Raw genomic sequence first — 19001 nt, 5'->3', positions numbered from 1 at the left:
GATACATGGTATAATATAATCTTTGTGATAAGAGTATTTGAAATTTCTCAGTGATATTGAGATGTATGGCATTCACTTATTAGCTCTATTGACATTCTGTAAATCCATGTAAACATCAAGACCAATGCTATCTAATGGAGCCTTTGTGTCTTTTGATTACAGTTATCCCAGGATCTTATGGCCACCAGTCTAGCCTGTTTTTAGAATTCAAAGCTTTTGTAGTATTTAAACACATTTCTTCTGCTAGCCACATTATAGAACAGTGTGACAGGGAGTATCATTCAGCAGATTTATGTTGTTGGTTCTTTCTTGTAATCTGAGAAAAAGTTTCTGACATGGACTAAGACATTTGGTCCTAAAACCTATTGTCACTAAAAATAAGAGATGACAACACACACACACACACACACACACACACACACACACACACACACACACACAAGATCAGCTTTTAGATCAACCATCAATTCTAAGAGAACATATGGTAGACTGCTGTATTAAAAAACAAAATAAAACAGAACAAATTTATTTTACTTATTTATGTTCATATATGTCTGTGCACCATGTGTGTGCTTGGTGCCTGAAGATGTCAGAAAAGGGCTTTGGATCTCCTGATCTCAAGTTAGAAGTGGTTGTGAGTTGTCATGGGATGCTGGGAATCAAACCTAGGACCGCTGGAAGAACAGCCAGTGTTGTTAGTTGCTGACCTTATCTCTAGCCCTGATACTGCCGTTTTAATAGAATTCCACTTTCACCCATTTCCCAGAAAGAGGTGCTGCTTCTTTCTTATACAGAATTCTTATTAGGTCTATCCCCATGAGTTTACAAGTTAAATGTACTGTTTAAATAGAGCCAAATAAGGCAGCATACATAATAAATGATAGAACTGGTACTTGAATGATTTATTATAAAATATAGCAACACAAAACTTATTAAGTAGTTGTATAAAGAAATGCTCCTTAGGCAAGAGTTGTTCACATTTTCAGTATTGACACAATGCCAGTGTGCTAGGTGCCAATGAGTAATTTGGTGGATGGATCTGAATAGATTCTGCCCTCTGCTGAGTTGTTCAGACAGAACACCAACAACAGGTATTAATGCAGGAAGAAATGAAGAAGAGATAGGAAGTCACTTGCAGAAATAAACACCAAGGCACACAGAGAACTAAACAAAATAAAACAGTAGTTTCTAATTATTTTTATTCTTTTGTATTTAAAATTAGAATAACTATTAGCATATATTATATACATAATATCTATCACTTCTTTTAATGTGATAAACCCTGAAATAATTATCATTAACGTTTGGGAGAATTTCATGCATTTCTAATTCGGGGAATGACATGCAAATGACTTATTCTTTGTTATAAATTGGTATAGTAGATAACAACTTGCCTAATGAAAATTTCAAAGTTATATCCTGAGAATAGGCGGCACTAGATGTATTAGTAATAAAGAATCTTAGTTCCCAGCACGGTGACTCATCTGATCATTAGCTAGTAAAGTGCTCTCGAAGGAGGATGGTCACAGGTTGATACCTACGCAGAATGATGATTGCTTTATGAATCAGTTTTCTTAATTGATTAGTGATGATCCTTTGGATTTAGAAAGAAAATTTGACCAAACAAATCTATCATTCTGTTTTGCTCATAGTGTTTTGAAAATTGCTGGTTTGTAGGGAGGGCCAATAGTACCTTAATTTTTTTTTTAATGATGTAAAATTTACATTTTAATTGTGTTACTAAGCTTTCATGGAAAACTTTGTAGTTATTCTACATATTAAAACTTTTTTTGTTTGATTTTTTATATTTGTTTTCTTTTGATGTGCTTGAAACAGTTGGTCAATATGCAGGAGCATTTCTTGGTATTTTATTTTATATGTACATTATTCCTCTTTTGTATTTGTCTGGCAATATCTCACTATGTTACCCATGTGGGCTCCAAGCTCCTGGGCTCAAGTGGCACTCCTGCCTTGGCCTCTTCAGAGCTTGTTGACCTGCACCTCTGCCCTGACCTTGTTCATTTACAAATGTGTGGAAGATGTTTGTCTAAATAACTTTAACTCGTTTTTCTGTTAAGTCATTAATGATTATTAAAAAAAATTATTTTTTAAAGTTTTATTTTGGTATTCGGTTAGTTTCAGTATCAAATATTAATTTTTGCTTATTTCAAAAAGGTAATAATAAAAAGTAGCATTTTCATAAGCATACTGCTCCTTTGCATGAGTAATGTGAATAGCTGGTTAAACACACATTTGAAAATTATTTTTTAATGGGAAAATGCTTAGCTCAAAGTTTGTAAACATGAAGTTGAATAAGATGAACAAATGACATTGGCAGTTACTTTTAAATTTAATTAATCATACTTTAAGTAGCTATCTTTACACCCAAGGAGATTTTTATGTTAAATGAATCACCATATTCATTAGCTTTATTAATTTTATGGGAATGTACAGCCTTGGAGCTGTTGTTAGAAGTAAACACTTGAGAGCAATTGGGGCCTAATTTGAAGTAGAAATTTCAGGAATTCTTTTTTAAAAAGCTTGTGGGAAGGCTCTCTAAGCTGTGGAGTCATCTGGCTTCTGTGTCTTTTGTCTTCCCTGTGATTTCCCCAGCCTGGGCTGGCCTACTCTCTTAGTATTCGAAGTTAGTTCTGGTTTTGGCTTTCTCTTTACTTCTTCTTCTAAATGTGAATGCTTAGCTGGGTTAGTCAAAGAAGTTGTCTAAGGAGATCTTCTAGGCATATACTAGAGTTTAGTCAGACAAGGAAGGGCACTTCCCGTTTACTTCAACTTTTTTGCACTGTAAAATTTTTGATGGGGACAAGTGGCTAGGTGGATACTTCATTCTGAAGTAAACCCCTTTAAAGGAGAACATTGGGAGATGAGAATGAGCCAGAGACAGTTAGCTTTTAGTAATGGAAAAAGATAGCTTTTTGAATGCACTAGTTTAAGAAGGGTTTCTCTGCTCATATTCCCTACTGGCTCACTTAAAATTTCTTAAAATTTGGCTCACTTGTTTATTTTTATAAAATGTGAAACTTTATATACATTTATACATGTACACATACATATATACAACATAAAGGAAGTATATGACTACAATAAAATTCTCAAAATATATGAATTTTATTAAAATATGACTTCAAAATAATTTTTTCAATAAGCACGAGAAGGTCCTCAAACCTCGTATTTTATTCTAGGAAAGAAAGATGTGCAGAGCATCTGCAAGGCAGTGTAGGATAGGAAACAGTGACAGAGAATGGAGGAGACCTTTGCTTCTGTGAGCAGAGTTTGTGGTGGAGTTTATGGAGGTAGTGAAGTTTGAGCCAGGAGTTGAATCGTGTGATATTTTAATAGGCAGCTGAAGACAGGAAGGATGAAGCAAGGCTGTGTTTAGCTAGTGCTTATAACTACTTGGCTGTTATGTCATGTGAAAGAAGAGAGTGTTGGTCGGAAATACATGTTGCTGTCAACAAGACAGGGAATCTCTGGAGGTTTGACTAGAGAATGACATTTTCACAACTAGGCAGTTAAATCGGCAGTGGTTTCTCAGCTGGATCAGTATGGTGAAAGATGGGAAAAGAGTGAAGAGGTTGTAATAGTTAATATGAGAGTTGATGAAGAACTGTCAGATTAGTGACAGGGTTGCCAATGAAGCCTACTAGGATTGAACTTGGTGAGTCACTTAGACATTGAGAAGGAGGAAAAAAGAGGAGTCTAAGATACAGAACATAGTAAGCGCTGATCTTGCTGATTGTTGAATTTGATACTCTATAGGCACGTATGCCTGGAGGTGTCGAGTTGACAATTGACACAGAAGAGCTAAGGCCTGAAAACAGAATTATGATTTCTCTACATGGGGAAGCTACAGTTAAACACAGTTAAGGCCATCAAAGGCTCATGTTTATAGATAGTAAAGATGAGTGTGGGACTTATTCAGGGAGAACGGCTACCTTTAAATAGTAGAAGAATGGGATAAATGCAGAAATCATAGGGAAACATTTCGCAAGGCCCAGGAGATCAGCTAGAATAGCAGCTATCACAGAAGCAAAGCGAGCTAGTAGAAGAGAGGCGGTCAGAGCAAGTCCCTCCGTGTGTTGCTCAACAGTGAAGATGTAGCTGCCTTGAGATTTGATGGTCAAAGGCTCTTTGTATGAAAAACAGAAATGATGTCATTGTGATCTTGAGGGTACTATTTTAATAAAGAGTGAAAAATAAATTGTGAAAGGAGTAAAAAAATTAAGCAAAAAATACAGAATACCCACAGAACATTTTATTAGTTAAAAATAAGAAATGTTGTGAAAGCTCGAACATTTGAACAGCAAATGCTATTATGAAACCTTTGTTGAGATTCTCCACGGTCAATTAAATAATTGTCAGTGAAGTAAAAGGTGTTTTCAGACAACAGGCTTGCCAGGAGTGGACACACTGTGTTAATGACAGAAGTAAAACCACGGTGTGTAGAGGGTATGCATCGGTGTGCCCATCCCTTTCTCTTTCCTATTGAGCCAGGTTTTCCTCCAGGGAAGCTTTGACCACGAGGTTATTTATTTAAAGGATGTATCTTCTTTTCCTGGTTTGAGTTCTGTTTATGTGCTGAGGTGTTTAGAATAGATGGACCATCATCTAAAACCCACTCGGTGGAAGGCAACCTTATTAGCTGGACACAGGCTCCTGAGGGGGAGTGAAGCTGGGAGGTCCACCTTCCTGTTGTGAAACTCTGAACAGGTTCCTAAACAGGTGCTTCTCTGTGATGTAGCTTTGTGTTCTCCAATGGAGAGATAACAAAAGCACCCACTTTGGATAGTTGTTGTTGGGATTACAGGAAACAATTCATGAAGATCTCTAGGACTGAACTTTGCTCCGAGTTTGTAGTAAAACAGTTGTTTTTCTTCTGCAGATTCTCTGTATTCCTTGCTGCTGCTGCTGCTGCTGCTGCTAATGTTGCAAAAACAAGTCTTGCTGTTGCTGTCCTGTTGCTGCGGCTGTCACTACTTTCTTGCTCTGTTTAGAGAGGCTACTCAAATGATGGTTCATTCTTGATGTAAAAGCATGTCTTATTTAACTCAGGAATTTTGCCTTTAAATGGCAAATAGTGCCGTATTTTATCTTCCCATCTGTAGCTCCATCTCAGTCTGTGTTGTTTCAGTTTCTGTATGCTTCTCCTAATCCACCTTGTCTATTCATCATTTATTTATCTTCTGTTGTAATGAAGTTTCTGTGGATTCTATAAGTAACTTAAATCTTGGGATTAATGGCTCGTAGTGGCTAAATACGTTCACCTTCCTTTCTATTTCTATACTGATCTTATGAAACTAATTGATTGAAAAAAGTCTTGTTGTGTAGCCCTGACTGGTCTGGAACTCACTGTGTAGACCATGTTGGCCTTGTGTTTGCTGGAGTCCTCCTCTTGGGTGCTGGGATTACAGGTATACACCACCATGTCTGGTTCAACTTTATTTTAAAAGTTCAATTTAACAGCACAAAGAGGTGATGTTTTTACCCATCATAATTTAGCTATTTCATGTAACTGTCTGTATTAAATATGTTATTTTACCCACAAATTAAACATACTTTGTAGTTAATTCATTTTTTCTTTTGAGCTATGTCTTCTGTATTTGGGGTACATATGTTGTTTTGTGTTCTGTATTTGTAGTTACTCAGAGGTCATTGACAACATTAGACAAGCTGAGGAATGGGGCAGCAGGATGAAGACAGGGAGAGAGAACAACCAGTCACCATCTTCATGTGTTCTCTTGCTGTGTTCTTTCCAGATCCAAACCCACTTCTCACTGTGGTTATTTATCTTTAATTGTGCAATTTTCTTTTCTGGGAATTATTAGAAGAGAAAAACTTCTTTAGTTCTCCAGTTACTTTATCTGCAGGCTTCTTTCCTTCAGACCCAAGGTTGCTCTGGCCTCATTGTCATTTCTTTCATTGTCAAGGGCATCATTTAGAGAGCTCCTGGTGATTTGCCACATGGCTCTTCTCTTTGAGTACTGAGATGTTACTTATTTGACTGGCATCTGTTTGTCTCCATTGAAATGAGCTGTCACTCTTCTTAGTCCCATGTATACAGTACTCCTCTCCCATTGTCTGTTAAGATTTTCAGTTTATCTGTGACTTGCCTGGCTGTTTGCTTTTTCTTACAATCTGAGGTTTGCTTGAGTTAGGTCTTTTCTTCTGAGTTTGTGTCTCATTGTGCAGTCCAGAATACCTTCGCACTCACTGTGTTGCATAGACTGGCCTTGAACTGGTTACTCTCCTGCCTCAGCCTCCTAAGTGCTGCAGTTACAGGCATGAGCCTCCATGCTAAGTTGAGTCAGCTCTTTGAAAAGATCAGATGGAACATTTGTGTTCTTATTCTTTCATCTCCTCCCCCACTCCCATTCTCTTGTATAGATCCTCCAATTGTGTGTTTATTCACCTCCTGAAGTCCTAGCTAACCTTCAAAGGCTTTTTTAAAAATTATTTTAATCAGTTTTTCCATTTCTCAGGTGTTTAGAGTCTTTCTCTTAGTCTGTCATGAAATTTGCAGAATGCTTTGCTCCTATCTCAAAATCTGTTAACCTTATCTAGTTATTGTTCCCTATTCAATTATTGGAATTCTAGTCTGTAGTTTTTGTTTCCCTTTAAAATTTTCCTTTCCGTGCTAAAACTACCATTCTGTTCTCTTATAAAAATATTTCCCGAGGGCTGGAGAGATGGTGCAGTGGTGAGGAGCATTTTCTGCTGCTGTGATCCTGTTAAAGGTCTGGTGTGTGCCATTGACCTGTGGCTCTTTCCCTTGTCTGTTTGTCTGTGCCTCTAATTCAAATTTTTGCTCTTTTGATGGTGCCCTGTACTTCCTGCATGTTCCTTTCTTGTACTTTATTTTTTTTTTACATTTCTTGCTTATTTTGTCTAGATTTTTCCCTTTATCTTTGAGTTCCAGAATTCTGCTTTCTTGTTTGATTCATTCTAATTATAAGGATTCACCTGAGTTTTCTAATTGGAATACTGAGTTTTTCAATTTCATCTTCATTTTAGCTTGTATAATTGTCAGTGTTTTTATCTCTATTCATTTTAATTTTCAAATCTTGAATTACCTTGGTCATTTCACTCAGCTGTGCATCTGTATAATGTTGGATATCAGCAAAGTGTTTATTGTTATCCTCTTGGATAATTTAGTGAAGTGTTTCTTGTGTCTTCTTTAAATTTCTTGATAAAGTTTATGACTGTTCTTTTAAATTCTGTGTCTTGGAGTTCATCTAGGTAGTTCTCATTATAGAACATTTTTATAGGACTGGTGGGTTGGATGGGAGACATGCTACCTTGGTGACTCAGGTGTGTGTGTGTGTGTGTGTGTGTGTGTGTGTGTGTGTGTGTGATTTGAAGGCATGTGGACTTCTTTTTTTTGTTGTGTTTCTGATGTTGTAATCTGGCTTTTCTTAGATTGGGCCAGTGCAGGAGATGCATGACCTGTGTGTTGTTGGAGGGCTTCTCTCCAGGTTCCACCAAACCCCGCAGTTCCACAATCCATGTATAAAATAATCACTCAGACACTTATAATACTTATAAACTGTATGGCCGTGGCAGGCTTCTTGCTAACTGTTCTTATATCTTAAATTAACCCATTTTTATAAATCTATACCTTGCCACGTGGCTGGTGACTTACCGGCGTCTTTACTTGTTGCTTGTCCTGGCGGTGGCTGCAGTGTCTCTCCTCCTTCTTCCTGTTTCCCCAATTCTCCTCTCTCTTTGTCCCGCCTATACTTCCTGTCTGGTCACTGGCCATCAGTGTTTTATTTATATAGAGTGATATCCACAGCACCTGTGGTAGGCCAGGTAAAGCTGGTGGATGAGCTGTTTAATTGGACCAGGGAAAGATGGCTCCCAAACATGGGTCTGGAGTGAGACCTGCAGATGCCAAGATGGCAGTGGGCAGAGGAAGTATAGCTAGAATTTTCCTGCCTGGTCCACAGTCAGGACAAATCTCTCTCACCCGCCAGTCCCACAGCCACTCAGACCCAACCAAGTAAACACAGAGACTTATATTGCTTACAAACTGTATGGCCGTGGCAGGCTTCTTGCTAACTGTTCTTATAGCTTAAATTAATTCATTTCCATAAATCTATACTTTGCCATGTGGCTCGTGGCTTACAGGCGTCTTCACATGCTGCTTGTCATGGTGGCGGCTGGCAGTGACTCCTTCCGCCTTCCTGTTCTTTCTTTTCTCCTCTCTGTTAGTCCCGCCTATACTTCCTGCCTAGCCACTGGCCAATCAGTGTTTTATTTATTGACCAATCAGAGCAATTTGACATACAGACCATCCCACAGCAAGGAAGAGTGATAGAAAAAAGGAGGGTAAGCATGTTTGAGGGCCACTGATCTGGAGCTAGGTCTGTGGGTGTAGAGAATGCCATAGGCAGGGGGAGGTAATGGGCAAGGGTGGGGTCCATGGAAGGAGATGAAGTGACTTACCCCGCACAGGTGTTTCAGGAACAAAGAGCTTTCCTGGGCTGCAGTCTAGAACTGAGCAGGTAGGGGGAGGGGAAGGCAAAGGGAAGAAGCAACTTACTTAGGAAGAAGCAACTTACTTAGGAATGGTGGCTCACATACCTCCAGGATACAGTGGTGACCTCTCTGTAGAGAATCAGATGGCTGTGGTTGTATCACATTCCTGGTCTATTCCATTAATCTATATGTCTATTTTGGTGCCAACACTGCAATTATATTATTATTATTATTATTATTATTATTATTATTATTACTTTAGTTTGCAGGCTTTTTATTTCTACTTTAACCTTGTTGCTTGCTATGGATGTGGTTATATTTTTATCTTTTTTGTTTGTTTAACTTTGGTGGGTCCTATCTATTTAGAATTTCATCCTTTTATATTTCTAATATGGTAGAATAGAATGTTGGATATGTTCTTAGGATTTTCTGTATTTCATCACTATCTGTTATAATCTGCCTTTTATCTCTAGTCTTACAGGTTTTAGTCTTTTCTTTCTTGCTTATTATTGATTTGGTGAAAGGTTTGTCAATCTTGCTTATTTTTTCAAAGCACCAACTCTTCATTTTTTTAGTTATCTTTGTTTGTTTCTATTTCATTGATTTATGCCCTAATCTTAATTATTTCTATTTACTGGGTTTGGGTCTGGTTTGCTCTTGTTTTTTTCCCCCATGCTTTGAGATGCTTCATAGTTGCTGGTTTGAGATGCCCACTGATTTTGTCACATGAGCACTTAGAGCTATAGGGACTGCCTTTATTGTATCTTATAGGTTTTAGGATGTTTTGTAAATTTTCATTCAGTTCTACAAATGTGTAAATACTTTTGATTTCTTCAGACTCAGTCATTATTCAGTTGTATGGTGTTTAGTCTACTTGAGTTTGTGTATTTTCTGTAATTTCTCTTGCTGTTGATTTCTAGTTTGATAGAATACAGAAAGGCATTTCAGTTTTCCTGTTTGTTGAGACTAGCTTGTGTCCCAGCACATGATCAGTTTTAGAATGAGTCATGTGGACTGCTAGAAGAATGCACATTCTGTAGAGTTTGGGTGAAATGTCTGTAGCCTGTTCATTTTATCTATGGTGTCATTTATCTCTGATGATTATTTTTTGCAAACAAAAATGATTTTTTTTAAAAAAAAACTTATCTATTAGTAGAATAGTCACTTATTATTATTGTGTTGGTGTTAATTTGTGACTTTAAATCTCATAGTATTTGCTTTATGGAATTGTGTCATCTGTGTTCAGTGTAATATTCTTAGAACTGTAATGGTCTCTTGATGGATTGTTTCCTTAATCAGTATGAAGTGACCATTATCTCTTTTGAGTAGTGTTGGTCTGACATCTATTTTGTCAGGTATCAGAATACCCACATCTACTTGTTTCCTGGTACCATTGGCATAAAATACCTTTGCCCATTCTTTCACCCTCAAGTGTCTTCTTTTGTTTGTGAGCTATGTCTCTTGGATACAGCAAAAAGAGGAATTGTGGTTTCTAATACAATTAGCTCTTCTGTGTCTATTAATTGGAGAGTCTAATCCATTGCTCTTCAGAATTGTTATTGAAAGGTGTGTATTAGTTCAATTCCTGTCATTTTGTTGATTTATAGTGTTTGATGGTTTTTAAGCCCTCATTTAGATGACAAATGTCTTGGAGTCTTTTTTTTTTTAAATGGCTTCTTGTTTATCATTCTCTTCCATTCAAAGTATTCTTCCAGTATCCACTGTAGTGTTGGCCTGGTGGTCATAGACTGCTTTAGGTTACTTTAGTCATGGAAAGTTTTCCTTTTTCCTAACATTGTGATAGTTCTGTTATATATAGTACCTTGGTGGGCAGTTGAGCTCTTTTTTCAGAACTTGAAACATGCTTTCACGCCCTTTTATCATTTAGAATTTGCATTGAACATCAGCTCTTGCTCCATAGGCCTGCCTTTATGTGTGACTTGGTCCTTTTCTCTTGCCTCTTTCAATCCACTTCGTTTTTTTCTGAACTTTTAGTTTTTGACTATAGTGTAATATGAAGAATTTCTTTATCTGGTTCTACCTATTTTGTGTTCTGTGTTCTGTACACCTCTTTTATCTGGATGGTCCTCTCTTTCCTTAAATTTCCTTAAAATTTCCTTGGGCAATTTTCTTCCATTATCTTATTGAAAATAATTTTCTATGTCTTTAACATGGGATTTTTCCTCTTCTGTGCCCATAATTCATGAATCTGGTCTTCTCACACTCTCAAAGAGCCCCTATATTTCATTCTCTCATATATATTTAAATTTATTGTTGGCCTTAACAAATGATCTGTATCCTTTGACTTATCATTACATCTGACTACTCTGTTTTCCATGTGAGCCATTCTATTAGTCAGGATTTTCACTGAGATTTTATTTGACTTCCTGAAAATTTATTTTCCAATGTTATTTGTTTGCTTTGTTTTCATTCCTGTTTGAAATGAGCAAGCTGTTTTATTGACCTATAACCTACCACATAGGCTAGGCTGCTGGCTAGCAAGCTTCAGGGACCCCCCAACTCTGCTTTCCCAGACCTGGGATGATAAGTGTGCACTACCATGCCTGGTTTGGTTTTTGTTGGTGTTATTTCTAACATGGGCTCAGGATCAAGGTCATGCTTGCAAAGTAAGCACTTTACTAACTGAGCTGCCTAGACATAGTAGTTTATAGTCATTTATATGAATATTCTTTCTTAAAATGCTGTATGTAAACAGCTAGGCTAATAGGAGTATTTTGAAATGAATAAGCAGATGTGAGCAAAGAAGAAAAGTTGAAAGAGACATATTGAAATGAAAATACTAGAGACTGAAATACTGTGTGGGTTTGAATGTAAGAGCAGGATACCACTATAAAGTGACTTTCTGGTAATCTTTAAAATATTTCCCTTGAAGTTGGACATGAAAACAAAAATGATGGAAGCAAAGTTTTATGAAGAAAAACTTAAGCTGCAACAGAAACATGATGCTGATGTGCAGAAGGTAGGGTATACACACTTATGTCGTATGCAGTATTTGCTGTGCTCTGGGGTTTGGGATGGGACATGCATCCATCCATCTAGCAACATATTAGGTGTTTGATAAGTCTATCTTGTAAATGGAATTTGCTAAAGTAAAATCCCATCAAAAGTCATTTGTAAACTTGATTTGTAAAATTTATCTATTTCTATCCTTTTTTTTTTTTTTTTTTTTTTTGGTTTTTCGAGACAGGGTTTCTCTGTGTAGCTTTGCACCGTTCCTGGAACTCACTTGGTAGCCCAGGCTGGCCTCGAACTCACAGAGATCCACCTGGCTCTGCCTCCCGAGTGCTGGGATTAAAGGCGTGCGCCACCACCGCCCGGCTTCTATCCTACTTTTATATTACTTATTTTTCAACTATTATCTTAAGGCTGAATTTCATATAGTTTTTGCCATATATGATTTTTGCAACTGTGTGTGTGTGTGTGTGTGTGTGTGTGTGTGTGTGTGTGTGTGTGTAGCTGAAGAATCTAGGACCAGAAAATGCTCTACCAGTGAGCTGTTTTAAGACAGGACTCACTGAATTCCTCCACTGCCCTTTCCTCATCATCTTTTCCCCTTGGCTTCGAGAGTAGTGGGATAACAGGCCCCACCCATCAGGTTTTGCATCTTTCATGAATTTGGAAGTAAAATAGCAACTGTAAATGCTACCGTTTGTTATATCCCAATTGTTTCAGTTTTCTGATTCAGTTTCCTTTTTAATTAATTAATTAGATTTCAGATCATACTGTTTCCCCATCAGGGCTCAAACTTGGGATTCTCCCACCTAGGCCTCTTGAGTGCCACTATACCTTACTTTTTTAGGTTCAAAAAGAACTCTCAGTCCCTTCAGAGTGAAGACCCAGAGGTCTATACAATAGATCCTTTATTTCAAATAAGGTTCATTTTCCTGAGGGCCGATAACTGCCAAAACAAACAAAGAAACAAACAAAAGACGAAACCAACAAGTTTAGGACTTAGTTCTGTTGGTATTGACTGCAAGTTAGTGTAAATGCTAGCTAACACGGACAATTAAGGCTTCCTTTTTGAGTACAACTCAGAGTTGTGCTTTCCAGTTTTTCAATTTCTCTCTCTCTCTCTCTCTCTCTCTTCTCTCTCTCTCTCTCTCTCTCTCTCTCTCTCTCTCTCATCTCTCTCTCTACTTATTTATGTACTACTCACTTATGTGTGTTACTGGGTATTGAGCCAAGGATCTTTAAATGCTAGGGAAGTACTACTTGGCTACCTTCCCACCCATTTAAAAAAAGTTTTATTTTGAGACAGTATGCCACCAAGTATCCAGCCTTGCCTTAAGCTTACTCTGAGCATCCCAAGGAGTTGGATTATAGCTCAGCATTACCACATTTGGCTCAAAGTTTTCAATATTTTGAATTAGATTATTATCTTCCCCAGTGTCTCAGAAAACATCAGCTGTAATTTGCTATATAGAATTATGGTTCATGCTATATTTTTGTAATTATTAAAAATTTTAGTGTTAATGATGTGGGTTTTTAATACATAAGGTTTGTGCAATAGAAAGTTTACATGTGTTCTTTTAACACCAACTCTGTTTCTGCTTCTCCAAACTGAATAACAAAGACAATTAGATGGGCATAAGAATTCCAGCACTGGGGTTCCAGGCTGGCCTTCAGCACATCTGTAGTCCAGGCAGCCCATCATCATCCTCTATCTTGGTCTGCAGAATAGCTGCTGTGCACCAACAGGGTGGTGTATACTGCCAGTCTTGATGGCTCCAGAGAGAGGGATCCTGTCTCAAAAATTAGACAAAGGAGAACAAAGTAGGGGCAGAGTCAGAAAAGTGAGGCTACAGTGTCATGCATCCAAGTATCTCTGAAAGAGAAAACGTACAAGATTTTAGTCAGGTGTATGCTTTGATTCATCGTGTGTGTGTGTGTGTGTGTGTGTGTGTGTGTGTGTGTGTGTGTGTGTAAGTGAAGCATGTAGAAGGATGTGATTGTATTGCATGTGCCTGTGGAGCCTAGAGGCCTACTTTGCATGTTTTCTAACTCATTTTTTGAGGCAGGGGCTTTCACTGAACCTGGAGCTTAACATTTTGGCTAGATTAGCTCACCAGTAAATTGCCCCCTTCCCTGGGATCTGCCCTTTTCTGCCTTTCTAGTACTTGAATTTTAGTGCCCACCGCCATGTCTGGCTTTCATGTGTGTACTGGGATCCGAACCCAGCTCCGCATGCTTGTGTAACAAACACTTTACCCACTGATCCATCTTTTCATCCTTCATCTTTTTTCTAAGCAACAAGAAGGAAGCAATTCCTTATGTATTTGAAAAAATGTGTTTATTTTCCTTTCCTCTTCCCCATTCAAATGATAAAAGCAATAAATATTCTTGCTGTAATGAAAAAGTTATCTTTGTAAAATTTATGTAATGATATTTTATTACAAATTTATGTAATGAAATTTTATTATAAAATATCAAAATGAAGTAGAATCATTTGAGATATAATGCATTAATGTACAGGATAAATGAGTTTGAAAGATGTTTGGAAGAATCATGGTGATAGAATTTGAAATAAGCTTTTTGGTATATGTATGTCTCAGTTACCTTTCTCATCATCATGACCAATGCTTGACAAGAAACATGTGAGAGGAAGACTTTCTTTTGGCTTATAGTTTTAGAGGACACAATCTACCATGATGGAGAAAGTTAGGGGAAATGCATCTCTATTGCAGTGGGATGTTGCAGCAGCTGATTGCTTCATATTTGTGGAATGGGAAGTAGACAGGACAAGAAGTGAGACTGGGTTATAAACCTCAATGCCTGATGCCCAAAGCCCCACTTCCTCCAGTGAGGCCCCATCTTCCAAATGTTCCACAATCTCTCAGAATATTCCTACCAGCTGGGAACAAAATGTTCAAATACCCGCGCCTGTGGAGGATATTTTATATCCAAACCACACATTCCACCCTGGGCCCTGTAAGTTCATGGCCCTCTCACGATTCAAAATGCATTCAGTTAAGCTTCAAAAGATCATAGTCTTCCAGTTCCACTGCTGTTCAAAATTGCAAAGGCTATGTCTGAGACTCAAGGTAGTCCCTTAAATGTGACTGTTTTTAAATGAAAAAGTTATGTTCCTAGCATGTCATGGCATGGGGTAAACCATTTACATTCCAAAGAGGAGGAAGGGAGAATAGAAAGGAAAGACCAGACCAAAGTAACAAGGAAACTCATGGAAAATACTAAACCTTCCAGCTCCATGTCAGGCATGTGGGGCTTATGGTAGCGTCATATGGGCTCTGTTGGGCTTGGGTAGCTTTGCTTCTCCAGCTCAACTGCCTATAACACAGGTGGTCTCTCTAGCACTGTTAGTTCCTCATTCTTCATAGTTACAGAACCAGCACCACATGGACAACATCATGACTTCATGCCAACTTGAGCCATAGCTGAACTGCCTCCTGTGTCTTTGAGGTTGAACCTGGTAAAACACTTTGCTAGGTAACCCTGCTTGAGCGGGATTCCCTGCTGGCTCTCTTTGTTTACTCACTCTCTTTTCAAATGAAAAAATTTAGGTAATTTTGCATTGCTCTATAACCCTGCTGGATGTGTGAAGTCTTAAGCTTCATGGCTCCTTTCTTGTTGTCCCAGGACTAAATCTGTGCTTTCTCTGTAAAGGCACTGTTCTCTTTAACAAACACACATGTTTTGTCCCCATCTGGCCTGTCCTCAACTTTAGCTGGATTTAATTTTTTTTTTTTTTTTTTTGCCAAACTATATATTTCTTTCTGTTCTCCTTCTCTATAAACCTGAGTAAGACAGTAAATAGTAACTATGCTACATCTCGAATTAGTGAGTTAGTTTTGTTGTCTCATGATTTTCTTTGTCTATGACTTTTTAGTTAAACTTCATGTATTTTCAGGATATGAGCAGAATGCAGCCAAATTCTTTGCCAGAATAAAACATGAATGTCATGTAGCCCAGTTTCTGAGAGTCATGATTCCTGATACAGCCTCAGACTGTCCTTTACTGTCTCCATTTTTATTGGCATTCTAGTTTCTCAAACTTGAGCCAGAATAGCTTATTAAGCTCTGCTTTTGGAATTTTAGGGCTTCTTTAGCCTGCAGCTCTCAGGTGTTCTTCTTTCCTCCTGCAAACCAGTTTCAAAGGCCTAAAAACCAATGGTCAGGCTTATCACAACAGTGACCTCACTTTTTGGTGCCAGTTTATTATATTAATTAATTTCATACCACTAATACAAAATACCTGAGGAAAAGCAGCTTAAGAAGGGAAAAATTATTTTGACTCATGGTTTGTGGGGATATGGTCCAGCATCTATAGGGTTGAGACTGAAGTGAGAAAGATAAAGTAAAATACTGCTAATAAAAACACCAAGAAAAAATCCTTTGGCATTGTGGAACAACTTTTCTTGCTCTTGGTTGAGCCTGTGTGGGACTATAGCTGTACTCTTAAGAGCAGCAGCCAGACCCATTCCCACCTCTCTCTGGTTTTCTTTTGAGCTCCTGGGTAATATTTTCTACTGTTTATTAACTCTCTTCCTTTGATTATTTCTGTTTTTTTATTATTGTGAAGTATAAAGTCATGGTTACATTTATTAAATGGTTAAATGTGAAAAAAAACTGGTAAGTATAATTGCTGTAAAAATTATTAAGTTTTTGAGATTTTGAGTTCATTTTTTTTACTGATTCATAAAGCAGAACTTGATAGAAATGGAGCCTTTCATATATCATTGTCCATATGTCTAGGACGCCTTGGCTTTAAGCAGTGAAAGAGCAGAAGGACACTGGTTGGAGGAGCCCAGGCTATATTGACTGGAAGACGTTGCACTCCAGTGCAGTGGAGTGGAGTGTACTACCCAAGTTTCCAGTGACTTCTTTCTGCCACCTTAGGACAACTTAATTTCCAAATTCTGTTTTAGGGATTCATGTAATTCATTATTCATAGCCTTCTTAAAATTATGTGAAAATTCTAAATAAAACATTGTGAACTGAGTTATTCTAGTGTGTTAATATTTTTATCAGTGTTTATAAACTAATTTGTGTATATAAAGTAATTTTGTATTTAGGTGGAATCATTTATGAGATTGATAGACTTGCAAAATACTTGGCTCACTTGTAATTACTTATCCTGTACTTAATTTTATAAACTAAAGTACTGTACTTTGTTTGCAGATTTTAGAAAGAAAGAATAATGAAATTGAAGATTTGAAAATCTTATACAAAAAGAAACAAACTGAAACTGAGGAGACTATAAGAAAACTTGAAAAGAAAGGTGATGGTGTATGATGTGAATCTTCTAATGACGTTTTGAATTTATTTTAATGATTTAAAATTTAAAAATAAAATTTAACTTTTTGAGATATGAACTTTCATGTGACTAGGTAAAATGTGTGTGTGTGTGTGTGTGTGTGTGTGTGAGAGAGAGAGAGAGAGAGAGAGAGAGAGAGAGAGAGAGAGAGAGAGAGAGAGAGAGAGAGAGAGAAGTGCAGTGGCAACTGGGATTCACAGAAAAATCGTAAAATGCATTTCCCATTTACACCTTCATTGAGAAGAGTAAAGAAAACATGTAATTAAGTACTAAATTGGCTACATTATGAACCAAAACATCAAAATTCTCAGGTATTCACAAGAGAAATGTGTTTTGGAGAAAATAACTTTTGTTTGATTTTGTAAAGTTGGACATGTTTTGGAGAAAATAACTTTAGTTTAATTTTGTAAAGTTGGACATGATTTAGTTCATTCAAGAGAGGAGTTCCTCTTACTGTGGTGGGAACTAAAGTTGGTGACTTGTGTGTGTGTAGACACTGGGCCAATGTTTTACCACTGCATATATCTCTAGCCCACAGACTTGTGGCTCCATGTGTCTGTGTCCACTTGTGGATCTTAGCATATGCTTTGATACGGACTCAGAATATTTGCGTTACAGCCTTGGGATTAGTAAGAATGGAACTGAAGAATGAAGATTTGGTAAAGGAAGAGATATAGACAGTGGTAACAACGGAAGACCAAGGGAGACTTTGATCTAGGATGGTGCCAACGTTATTGGGTTTCCTCCAAAACCTGAATGTGGTAGAGTGGAGAGTAATATTTCTGACAGTTTAGCAGGGCAGTTACATGTGAGAATTAAGCAGTGAATCGGGCATTTTTAGACTAATTTCCTGCTTTAAGCATTGACAAAAGTAATTAGTTCTTCATTTTTTTCTCTAATTGTTATCAGTGATAGCTATAGTACTCTATATTTATTTATAGATTTTCATTCTTACTCTGTTTTATATTAGGCACTTCAAATACCCTTAAGCTTGAAAAACATTTAGGCTTTAATAAATGCTGTTTTCTTACCAGGCCTACTGATGCATGTCTGTAATCCCAGCATTCATTCACATTGGAACCTGAGGCAGGGGGATTTCAGCTTTCAAGTACCTTAGCCACATAGTGGTACCCTATGACAGGAATCAACAGCAGCAACACAAACAACAAAACAACAATGCCACACACATTTCAAGGCTTTTAAAATGCAGTCTTAGTTTACTGTTGGAGATGCGAAGTAAAATATGCTGTGTGTGCTAAAGACCAGAGTCAGGTCCTCCTGGGTCCTTCCTCCTTCTCTTATTATTGCATAGCTGAGGTATAAGAATTTAAGAAACTTTGGGGCAATAGTTCTGAAAATTCCATTTTAAAGTAAATAAAAACATAGATAAGATGTTATATTGAAGTAAAATTATGGCTTAATATATTTCATAATTTAGTTGATTCAAATATATTAAAGAAAATTTCACTTAAACTGTGGCATTTGAACGAGAGGAAAGAGGACAATAGCTTATATAGTTTTTAAAAGTCTATTTTAGTAACATAAAATTTGAAAATGATTTTAAACTACCTAGAAACAACAGTATATTGCTAGAGTAATGTATCCTATATTCAGTCAGCCCACAACTTCTGTGAACTTGTCAATATGGCACTGTTATGCCTTTGAATAAAAAAAAGAAGTCGACATATCTTTCTCTTCAATGAAAATGGTCTTTTAAAAGAGGAAATTTGCAAGGAAATAGATATAATGTCCTAAGTGATTCATTGGAGAAAGAGACCTGATTTTGTGCAAATTAGAGGGATTTATTTTTCTCATTGCAAGGGGAGGGATCTATTTGGTGAGTGTTTTAAAAAGACAATAGTCTGCTCTCACACTCCATGAGTATTTAAAGACAGCTGATGATATTGGGCAGTCAAACCTGAAGGAGCATGTCCTCGGGAGCCTGCAGAGAGAGGCTGGTTTATTTATAGTGCAGTTTTAAGATGTGGAAGAGGCAAGAGGTGGATCTAGAGAGCAGCTGGATCATAAGGAGCCAGAGTCTCCTGTTAGATCCTTTGGCACACATCCTTTAGGTGAGGAGAAGTTTAGCATGGTCCCTAGCCAGGCACTCATGGGATCTGCACCATTGAGTGAACTCTTTAAAGTGAGAGAGGCCACAGTAGAGGAGAAATACTTGAGGGCTAGCATGCTGTTTTAGGGAGAGAGTAAAG

The 19001-nt window shown here is 37.4% G+C and overlaps 1 protein-coding gene across 1 annotated transcript in view; it reads left to right on the top strand.

The window, feature by feature from the left end:
- Cep112 (centrosomal protein 112) overlaps nt 1-19001 on the top strand; it is a 493364-nt gene that overhangs the window by 65009 nt on the left and 409354 nt on the right. Inside the window, exons 9-10 of the mRNA XM_037201522.1 lie at nt 11390-11476; nt 16656-16755. Coding sequence (XP_037057417.1) covers nt 11390-11476; nt 16656-16755 — 187 coding nt within the window. The remainder of the gene's footprint in view (nt 1-11389; nt 11477-16655; nt 16756-19001) is intronic.

This window comes from Peromyscus leucopus, chromosome 8b (genome assembly GCF_004664715.2).
Source record: "Peromyscus leucopus breed LL Stock chromosome 8b, UCI_PerLeu_2.1, whole genome shotgun sequence".
Classification (NCBI taxonomy): Eukaryota; Metazoa; Chordata; class Mammalia; order Rodentia; family Cricetidae; genus Peromyscus; species Peromyscus leucopus.
Note: the sequence above shows the minus strand (reverse complement) of the source record. Positions and strands in the feature narration are given on the sequence as shown.